The following is an 11,903-nucleotide window of genomic DNA, read 5'->3' on the forward strand; positions in this document are numbered from 1 at the left end:
CCATTGAGGACAGTTCTTGATCATGTGATCAGTCTTACCACACTTGTAGCAACCCTCATTGGTCTGTTTCTCAGGAGCTCTTGTCTTGTTGAAGGTTGTACCTCTTGAAGAACCCTTTCCTCTCATCAGGTACTTTTTGAAATCTCTAGTGATCATAGCCATCTCATCATCTTCCAGATTTGAACCTTCAGCAATTCTGAGAGCTAAGCTTCTCTCCTTCTTGGGTGTATCCATCTTCATGGTTTGCCTTCTCATTTCATAAGAAGTAAGATTTCCAATCAGTTCATCCAGTCTAAGAGTAGCAATATTCTTGGATTCCTGAATGACAGTTATTTTGCTTTCCCATGTGACTGGCAGAACCCTTGTCAGAATTTTCTCAACCTTGTCTTCTTCAAGAATAATCCTTCCAAGAGATTTAAGTTCATTTGTCAGTGTAGTGAACCTAGTATACATTTCTTGAATTGTTTCTCCTTCCTTCATAGTAAAGTTCTCATATTGAGAATACAGCAGTGTTCCTCTTGACCTCTTTACTTGAGGTGTTCCTTCATGAGCCACTTGCAAGGTGTCCCAGATTTCCTTAGCAGCGGTACATCTTTGAATTTTGTTGTACTCATCAGGACCTAGTCCACACACAAGCCATTTCTTGGCTTTAGCATTTTTCTCCCACTTCCTCAGGTCTTCAGCAGTGCAGTCAGCCCTTGTCTTTGGCACATAACTCCTTCAGCATTCTTCTTTGTGGTTGCTAGGGGACCATTAGTGACTATGTCCCAGAGTTCATAGTCTTCCCCTATGATGTGATCTCTCATCCTGTTCTTCCACCAATAATAGTACTGACCATTGAAAAGTGGAGGCCTAGCAGTGGATTGCCCTTCCCAGTTTCCAGGTGGTGCACTCATGTTGATCTTCTCCTAAGTTGTTAGCCTCTTCAAGGATAACCTGCTCTGATACCAATTGATGTTCTTAACGTCAATACCACACAAGAGGGGGGGGGGGGTGATTTGTGTGGTACTCAATTTTTGCTCTAGAAGAACCTGGTTCTTCTAGGTGTACTTACTACTACTGTTTGCGGAATTAGGAGTACATAAAATAAAGGACACAGAGATTTTTACGTGGAAAACACCTGGCTCAAAAGGTGAAAAAAAACCACGACCTACTACTCAGTAGGATTTTCCCAAACTTCTACTAAAATCACTGAGCTAAAACAGCATTTACAAAACTCTTGTAAACCTAAGAATTAAACTCTAATCCCAGTGTAGCACACAGCCTCAACTGTTGTGACACCTTCAAGTTAACTCTAACTTGAATATTGCTTCTATGAAAGATGGAAAGGTACAACTTTAAAACACCTACTACAATTGAACTAAAATAAAAGAAAGACACAATGGAATAGGTTCTTCTATCTTGTCCAAGTAGCTTCAGGAATGCACACTTGAATCTCATATAAATTGCTTGCAAAATTGCCTTGCTCTTTTGCTCTCAATTTAGTTTAACTTCTGCGTTTGTGCAATACCTATAAAAGAGAACAATCACTGTTATTTAATGAGTTAGTAATCAGAGTTTGATTGAGACTCAATTGCTGATCTTCCATCGCAGTTGAGTCCTTGAACAATACAAACTCCAACCCTATCCTTTATCCGGATTGTGTCCTCTTCCCATGAGAAGACTTTTTCTCCTCATCCAATATGCAACCTTTTCGATTAGTTCGGGAGATATTGCCGCTTGATCACTGAGACTTATCTCCTTCAAGTGTATCTCACATGTCTAGATTGATAAATAATGTGCCTCACATGATGGACTTGGTCCATGACTTTCATTTGTCATTTTTTAAAACTTCACCTGAACTTGGGCCAACAACTTCGCTTAACTTTAGATGACCTTTCTTGAACCTTGACCTTATTTTTGTCCAAATATGCCACATGCAAGAATAATGTGGCATGCCGGTATAAACAATAGAAGTTGCCTTCAATATACTCTCATTCCGATCAGAAACAACACATATATTTGGTCTTTCACCATATGCATGTTTGAATTGCTCAAAAAACCACTTCCATGATGCCTCATTTCTGAATCAACAACAGCATATGCCAGTGGTAATATGCTACCTATTATATGTGGCAAAAAGGTATTCAATTTCTATCACAAAACTATAGATAAAGGAACATTCATACAAACAACAAAATTTTTACAATATATCTACAATAAATCTACATTACCTGTTGCATTCATTGTGCTAGCTGTTAGCATTATTCCTCTGTATGCCGACTTCAAGAAGGTCCCATCAACTACTACAACCGGCCTACAATATTTCCAACCATTGATTGACGTACTCATCGCGACAAATGCATACAAGAAACAGTTATCGTTGGTCTTCTTCAATTTAACTATAGACCCCGGATAAGTCTTCTCCAGAATATACAAATAACTAGGCAATCGATTGTAGGAGTCAGCAGGATGACCTCTCAAAAATTCCAATGCCTTTTCCTTTGCTCTCCAAGCTTGCATGTATGTTAAGTTCACGTCGTGTACAGATAACATATCAGTTTGAATGTCTTTTGGTGTGTAAACTGTCATAGGATCAGCATATTTTGGTATAACCATGCTACCCACTACCATGGAAGTAGGTTTGCGTTGTATGTAGGTATTGTCCATCAAAGAGCATGTGTGCAAGCTGTTGAATTTTTGAACCTTGAACATTGCTGAATCATTTATGCTGGTGGACTTGAAGTGCCATGTACAATCTTCCCTAACACATACCATGCAGTAGCTGCAGAACAAAAACAATTTAAACAATGAAAATATTATATTTAACAATTTGTATACAAAAAACTTACAAAGTATCTACAAATTATCTAAAAAAATACAAATAGTGCTTGAACTATTCATACCTTCTAGCACTAGACCTTCTCACCCTAAATTGGAACTTGTTCATGACAGAATAGTGCTTCATTGCACTAGCAATTATTTTCTTGTCTTTGTATACCTGGCCTACTTCAATAACAGTTGGTGTATTTTCTGTTATGATTATACTTTCATTTCCACTATCTCAGGAGATGTTGGCATATCAATCAACTTCAGTAATCCAAATGAACCTGCAATCAATTAAAGCTAAATACCGTTATGAAATATATTGTAGATATTTTTTAGAACATTAAAATCCAGGACTTACATATTCATAACAATTGATATACACATATTATGTAGTTTTTATTTAGAAATATTGTAGAAAATTTGTAGAACAGAGGAAATTCAATACATATTTTGATTTACACTTGTTATGTAGTTTTTTTGTAGAAATATTGTAGAAACTTTGTAGCACGCATGACAAAAGAACAAATTTCACCATTGGAATAACATATCAAACCTGCAATTTCGTTCGAAATAGACATACTGCATTCCAAATCAAAATCATGCACTGTAATAGATAGCGGATACGTTCCTAAGCTCCTGTTTTCCTTTTTCGTCTCCATGTAGACTAGAACTCCCATATCGTTCCTAATTTCTATTGGCGGACAATGTTCGTTGACAATGTACTTGATTTCGATTATTTTTTCTGATGTATCAATCATTCTATGCTCTGCGATTGTAGAAATCAATTGGCTATAAGTAGCATCTTCCCTGATCCCGTCGACATGAAAATCCCTGTATCTCCCAAAGCTATCCCAATTACCATCTAGTTGAAGCATAATAGCTATTTTCGACATTATTGCGCGTGATTCAGTACAATTGTAGATAATTGATTCGATTTTGTTTGTGAAACCAGAATATACAGTGAAAAACAGAGTATTCGCAAAAACAGAGTGTCGAACTTGTGAGAGAAACGGAATAATTTCAGGCCTAATTAATGGCGAGTAATGCGTTTCAAAAAATCTCGGTAGAATCCTTTACTATCCCAAATTCTCGCTCCTAAAAAGGGAATGTTACAGCAGGAAGGATTCCTTTTAAATGATTTGTATAGAATCTGTAGGTAAAATGTGTTCAGGTCCGGTAATTTTCAAAACAGGGACATTTTTTGTAATAAAGTTTCATATAGTGTATATGAATGAAAAGATTCCTTGATTGTATAGAACACTTCTAATCATTTGGCTCTTTTTAAACTCATTTCACTTTAATGCATGTTAGACAATCTATTTTTTAAAGCAAGTTAAAACTCCTTTAAAGTAAAGATATTCTAGCGGTGAAAAGCTACTCCAAGTAATAAGCTTCTAAAAGAAAGATAAGCCTTTAAGGCAACTAAAGCTAGGAAGGTAGGTTAAAATGACTAGTTTTTCATATCCAAAATCAAACAAGACAATAAGGTAGGGGTGTGCATTCGAATCGGTTTATCGATAAATCGAATCGATTATTTGTTACCGAAATCGAAATCGAAAAAATCGAAACCTTATTGAAACGATAACGATAAGCATATGTACAAATCGATAATCGATAAGTAATTATCGATAAGGGTCAAAATCGAATCGATAAATCGAATGCACACCCCTAGACTGTAGACACTTGTTAAATGAGTAATTACCTATTTGTGTAGATTAATATAACATACAGAATGTATATATATTCCGCTACTATTTTGAAAGCGGCTATACAATATTATTTTCCCTAATCTATACCCTTTCCTTTACCCTAAGTCCCTTACCCTATTATTTCCTCTACCATATTTAAGGAATGATCGATCATATTTAAAGATCAAGGGAATGAAGTTCAAATTAATGGAAAACAGAATTAGCCGTGATGATGTGTTTTGTTTTGTTTTTTTTTTTATACCGTTGGAGTGTTGGTGGCATACATTTGATCCCTTACTTTAGTTTTGTTGCGTGTGCTTGTTGACACAATTTTTATATTATAAATGGTGTTCGTCTTATTTTAGCTTCTTTTTGTCCATATTAGTTAGGCGTGTTTGTAGCGATATACTTTCCGTGGAATCCTGCAAATTTTCTTATTGGTGTAATCGATAACCGAATCGATAAGCCCCCAAAATCGATAAATCGAAATCGAAAAAATCGAAACCTTATTGAAACGATAACGATAAGCATATGTACAAATCGATAATCGATAAGTAATTATCGATAAGGGTCAAAATCGAATCGATAAATCGAATGCACACCCCTACAATAAGGGAGGTTTTTGAGCCTACCTATCTTAATAGGACCCCGTAAAAGAACGGGAGTTGTGGAGGTTTCATATTGCCGAGATGAAGAACAATACTTGTGTACATGATAGTAGTATGTCACATCATCTTGTCCTTGCTGCATCGAAGAGCACCAAAAAAAAGAAAACATGTATAAAATAAAATAACAACAAATTAACTATTCTTACGCTGATTGTCAACCTCCTACAGAATGGCGGAGGAAGAGGTGTGTGCTGATGAGGGAGCATGGTTCTAATATTGGGCCAACTAAGAGACTCATAGTTGGGCCGGACTCATAGAGTTGCAGGCTTCGGTGACCAACCAGTTAGGGAGAAATTCAAAAATAGCTAGATTTACAAGTGGTCGTTCAAAAATAGCCCAGTTTCAAAAGTAATAGAAATTTAGCCACTTTTCATGTAAAGATAAATCTGAGCGAAAACACTGTTCAAAACACGAAAAATACACCAGTATATTATGCTGGAGTTCCAGCATAAGTATACTTGAACTCCAGCATATTATACTGGAGTTCCAGGATAAGTATACTGGAACTCCAGCATAATATGATGGAGTTCCAACATAAGTACACTAGAACTCCAGCATAATATACTGGAGTTCCAGCAAAGTATACCAATCCAGTATAATATGCTGGAAGCTCATACACAAGTGCTCGAATTTTCAGTATATTATGCTGGAACTTTCCGTGTGTTGGAGTTCCAGCATAATATGCTGGAAGTTCATATACATGTGCACCGAACTCCAGTATATTATGCTGGACCGGTCTCTGTTGCAGCAAAATAGTGGCTATTTTTCATTGACTTGGTAAACGCTGGCTATTTTTGAATGACCAGTCCAAAAACTGGCTAGACCGTGCTATTTTTACAACCAGTTATGGTCATGTGACCAGAAGGTCACGGGTTCGAGCCGTGAAAACAGTCTCTTGCAGAAATGCAGGGTAAGGCTGCCTACAATAGGCCCTTGTGGTCCAGCCCTTCTCCCGACCCGTGCATAGCGAGAGTTTAGTGCACCGGACTGCCCTTTTATTCTCACAACTGATAAAGAAGACGATCCACCGTCTACTTGAATAAAAGACCAGAAAAATATGTAAAAATAGCATAGGCTAACCAGTTTTCGAGCTGGTAATTGAAAAATAGCTAGCGTTTGCAAATTCATTGAAAAATAGCCACTATTTTGCTGAAATACGGAAAGTTCCAGCATAGTATACTGGAACTCCAATATATTATGCTGGAAGTTCACATGTAAAAAATTCGAATTCTAGTATATTATGTTGGGATATTTTCCGAATTTTGAACAGTGTTTTCATTCAAATTTATCTTTACATGAAAGTGGCTAAATTTCTATACTTTCAAAACTGTGATTATTTTTCGATTACCACTTGTAAATCTGACTATTTTTTAATTTCTCACGAAAAATATCTCAGCCAACAACTGATACCAAATTTTCATCTCCTCTACCGGGTCATCTAGAGTCAGCCACTATTATATCTTCTTTAATATAGGGAATTTATCAGCACAAACTAGATAGATTAGCACCTCCTTAGTTACTGGGTTCAAAATGAATATGATCTTATTATAGGTAAATATTTTAATTTTCTTTTTCCTTAAAAACATAATTTGAGCAAGAAGCAACGCATTGAGCTGAACCCACAAACCCACCCAAAATCCATCTGTGTTTGTTACTTTAATACAGAGACCTCAAGCTCTTCAAAACAGTGATAATATTTAAGGGGTAGTAAACTTAATCTGCTTAGTGCATTCTAAGATAAAATCACATTATTTTTGTGATTCGCATGGAAGTATGAAAAAGTGGATAAGTAGATCAACAAACTATTTTTGTGACCAAGTTAAAGGAAACACAAATGCAGACACCAACTTAGCAAATGGAAAACGAACATCTTAATAAAGTAGATACACAAACCAGTCGATAGATAATTCCAAATACTAGCTAAAATAAAGTATTTACATGTTTTCAACTTATTTACACACTACGGTTACTTGCGTTCTTCAGAAGGATCCGAAAGTATTCTCACCACTGTAGGTCATGTAGAGGAAGCCATCTTCATCCTTGTGTTCCTCATAAATGGCAGACATCATTGCAGCTGTAACAAAGTGGATAAACAATCACAAAACAAAGTGGTAAAAGCATAATAACAGTTAGTATTACTTTAGAAAGTTTCACCTCACCTGTAGGGGGGAGGATATTCTTCACAAAGATAAAAATCGCCTTCTCAGCACTGAGCTTTATCCTCTTACGAACAACATAGACAAATTGTCCAACAGTCAGATCCGCGGGAACCAAATACCTGCAGGTATCTTGATGTGATTAACAAACACTTTACAGTTGAACATAATATTAACATGAAAAGAGCACGAACACGGGAAATAGCTGTGTCAACTCAGTCAAAGAAGTAACAATTCCAAAAGAAAAAGAAAAGAGTAGAAACTATCCATCTATGGCAGTAATAACCTATTGTTCGGGTTGCTTAACACCACCTAACCATAAAGAAAGAGAGAACAAACAATCGCATCAGTCCTGCATTTCTATATATCTCCTCACCAGAGCAAACTAGTGCTCTTTTCAGCCGATTAAGAGTAATACTACTCCATTTTAATATCTCAAACATATAATCTGACAACAACAATAAATACTTGAATATGCTATTCCATACAAAGACATATCAAGAATTTACATTAATCACATCATATATCAAAGGAAAGGGAAGATATAAACAACAATGACCATAATACTTGAACGCAAAAACTAGAAAAGATACAACCTCAAAATTATGAGGAATATATATTGTTATGGCAGAGCATTAGAGGAAATCAGAAGTTCATTTATGATAAATAACCCAAGTAAACATAGTAAAGGACCAGGTGAAAAAAGACTAACTTTTTCTTGTCAATGTCAGGAATGTCACTTCTTTCAGCCTTCTCCACAATAACCTAAATAGTAGGAAAGAAACAAGGGATTAGAGGTTGGATAAAAAGCACATAAATTTTCTAGCATAGCGAGAAGAGCAATGCAAGAGAATAGACAAAATTGGTACCGGGATTCTATCAGGGTACTTCTCCCTGATACGAGCAGCTTCAGCCTGTCGCCTCTCTAGATAAATGCAATACCGAATTAACAAGACACGAACGTGGAATCCAATGATAGCAGAGAAAGAAAGTTACAATTCAAAGAAAATTCAACAGAGAAACCTAAAAAGAACTTCGAGTATACAAAAAATATATGTAGGGCATCCACAACAAAACAATGATCACTTCCAAAAGATAGACAGACCCGTTCGCATTAAGAACAAAGAATTTCTAATAAATTGAGGATTCTTTTGCTTACTACACGTAGTATGTTCTTATACTTCATATTTGTGTTCACCAAATTGAGCAAATTTTTCACTAAAACTATAGAAGTGCAATAAGTGATCATGCTTGCAAAGACTAGATACGAAAAAGAATCTATTTGGCTATTATTATTATTATAGGTACAACAAATAGACAACACATAATTGTAACAGAAGAATAACCAAATTACAAAACCAGCAATTGGGGATCAAATAAACCGTGAAATTCACAAGAGAATAAGACATAAAAGACCAAGAGATTTAAAACCAAAAAAAAAAGAGTAAAAATAGATTCCAGTAACAAGAATCAAGCATATGCACAAAAGGGTTTTAAAGATATAATAATCCCCACGAAAAGAAAAGAAAAAAGAATTGTCACTCTGAACAAACAAATTTCATAATTGGACAAGTCAAAGATCGTATCTTGGAAAAATACCAAGAGGGTGTTCCAATTTGAAAGAGCTTTTGGCCATGGTGATCGGAGAATGATAACCAAAAATTTGGGGGTATCTGCAAACTAAGAGATGCAAATAAAATTAGGGTTTTTCACAGATAACGGAAAAAGATTAAAATAAAGAGAAAAATCTGGAAGATTAGGGAAGAGTCCTTACAGAAAGGAAATCACAAGAGAGTGAAGAAGCAACCAAATTTTTTCTTGTTTATTAAAGTTAAATAAAAAAATAAACTGTACTCTATATAATTGGATAATGAAACATCAGACACGCATCTTCAAGTACGTTTTCCCTATTTTATCCCTTTCTCTACTCCGTTTTTCTTTATTTTGCCGCAACACACTGGCCCGGTAAACACCCCCAATATTTTTATCAAATCAATATAAATATCATAATATATATTTATATACAAATTTAGCAATAGTAAATTATTCGGAAAAAGGTGAGCGGCCCTGTGGAAGATAAGATATTGGAGTCGAGGTTGAGAAGGTTCGGGCATGTTAAGAGGAGAAGTATAGAAGTCCCGGTTAGAAGGTGCAAGCGATTAGCCTCGGTAGGTAGTAGGAGGAATAGAGGTAGGCCTAAAAAGTATTGGGGAGAGGTTATTAGGCAAGACATGGAGCAGCTGGAGCTGAATGAGGACATGGCCCTAGACAGGAAGGTGTTGAGGTCAAATATTAGGGTAGAAGGTTCGTACGTAGTCGAGCGTTTCTCTTTATCTTACTCGGTTCGCTAGCATTAGTGTTAGTAGTTATCCATAGATGTCTATTACTACCTAAAGTTTGAGTGCATTCTTGGATTCAATCTTATTTCATCTTGTTGTTATCCTACTTGTTGCAATTACATCTTGCTGTTATTCCTACTTGTTGCAATTACTTTTTCTTTTCAGTCGTTCTCTAGCCGAGGATCTATCGGAAACAACCTCTCTATCCTTCCAGGGGTAGGGGTAAGGCTGCGTACATCTTACCCTCCCCAGACCTCACTTGTGGGAAACTACTAGGTTTGTTGTTATTGTTGTTGTTGTTGTTATTGTTGTTGTTGTTGTTGTTGTTAGCAATAGTAAATTAATATATGTCCCAATTTATATTTAATTCTACATGGAGTTTAAGAAATACTAGTAGTTGTACCTGCGCGATGCAACAATAACAACAATAGCCTAGTGAGATCCCACAGGTTGGATCTGGGGAGGGTAGTGTGCACGCAGACCTTACCCCTACTCCGGAGGAGTAGAGAGACTGTTTTGGGTAGACCCTCGGCACAAGAAGGAAAGAGACAGTGTATCAGTAACAACAAAGGAATCCAGAAAGACAACACCAGCAACGCAATAACCAGGAAATAGAGAGCAAAGTAATAACACTAAGCAGTAACAAAGGCAGAGTACTACAGACGCAAGGGAATAATATGTACACAAAGGGCCCCTAAACATACTACAGCCTAACCTACGACCCTAATGAAGTATTAAGAGCACAACTGGAGCCACTAGCAGCCTAAAACAAAACACCATCCTACAAGCCTCCTATCTCCTAACCTACGACCCTAATGAAGTATTAGATCGTATTGCTTTAATAAATTTCAATTGCCATCTTATTTATCAATAAGATATACTCCATAATAAAAATTTTATTAAATTAAATGAACTTATATAGTCATTGAATAACTTTTTATTCTATATTTTTCTTTATTATATTATCCAATGTTTAGTATTTTTATATTGTTAATAAAAAAGTTATTAGCATATTACTTTGTTTAATATTTTTGTCTGCTCGCTATCTTTTTGCAATATAAGAGATGATATATATTTTATTAATATTAAAATAATTTTTATTTTAAGTTTTATTCTGTTATTCTCAATAATATTATCTAAGTTTTAATGAATAAAATCTCTATTAAATTAAAGGGGCTCATATAGTCATCGAATAACTTTTTGTTCTGTATTTATTTTTCTTTATTATATTATCCAACATTTAGTGTAATTGTATTGTTAATAGAAATTTTTATTAGCAGTTTAAAAGCTGCTCCCCAATTTATATTGGCAATTTTTAAATTTTTTTACTTTCATTTGTTTATTTTAAAATAATTTTAAAACTCCAATTAGGAAGAATTTACTCCTCAAATTTTAATTGACAGTTTTTCTTTTTCTTTTTTCTAATCTTAGTTTTTTATTTTAAAATAATTTAAAAAACTCCACCTTCAAACTACTCTCCGATTTGAATGGACAATTATTTTTATTTTTCGTTTTTATTTAAAATATTTTAAAATATTATAGATATTTAAATTCAAAAATAATAACCAATAACTAATTATTAACTACTTATGCCATGTGGCTTTTTTTTAGGCTGCCACTTAACTTAATGTGGTGCATTTTTCTTTGGCTTTTAATAATATATAAGACATATAAGAAAAAAAAAACTTATACTTTAAATAAACTATAAATATTTGTATGACTGTAGACCAATTCATAATGGGTAAGGTAAGAACTATAAAGATAAATTAATTTTAAATAATTTTTTTTTTGAATTAATCAAAAAGAAAGTGTGTTACTATTATTATCTCATTAATCTATTCAAATAATAAATTAATAAAATATGCAAACACCGATTAGGACAAGGCAGGCATGCACATCTGTTTTCCTTGAACGGTGTCGTTTCACCTTGATGCTCTTACCTTTTTATTCTTCTTTTTTCTTTTGGCATTTTTTGGTGATTACTCTTTTGCACTTTTCTGTTGTGTTTTTCCTCTTCTGATTCTTCTTAGAATGCTACACACCACATACTTACACCGAACTTGTTTACCAGTAAAAAGTCAGGTGGAACTTCCCAATAAGATACTTTACTATTTAAGTCCTAAAAATAAAAACTCTTGATAGGAAAAGTATCCCTTTAATAACCTACAAGGCGCAAATTCTGATTCGAATGAATTTCGAATAACGAATGCTTAAAGCAAAAGAAAAAATAAAACTGAAACTAGT

General features: G+C 34.7%; 1 protein-coding gene across 1 annotated transcript; it reads right to left on the reverse strand.

The window, feature by feature from the left end:
* On the reverse strand, positions 6,959–9,205 carry LOC109229010 (autophagy-related protein 8C). The gene is made up of 6 exons (XM_019394308.1): positions 9,095–9,205; positions 8,920–9,000; positions 8,190–8,245; positions 8,033–8,085; positions 7,324–7,442; positions 6,959–7,238 (listed from the first exon to the last, which is right to left on the reverse strand). The coding sequence occupies exons 2-6, from the start codon at positions 8,954–8,956 to the stop codon at positions 7,144–7,146; spliced, it is 360 nt and encodes a 119-aa protein (XP_019249853.1). The 5' UTR covers positions 8,957–9,000; positions 9,095–9,205; the 3' UTR covers positions 6,959–7,143.

This window comes from Nicotiana attenuata, chromosome 7 (assembly GCF_001879085.1).
Source record: "Nicotiana attenuata strain UT chromosome 7, NIATTr2, whole genome shotgun sequence".
NCBI classification, from domain to species: domain Eukaryota; kingdom Viridiplantae; phylum Streptophyta; class Magnoliopsida; order Solanales; family Solanaceae; genus Nicotiana; species Nicotiana attenuata.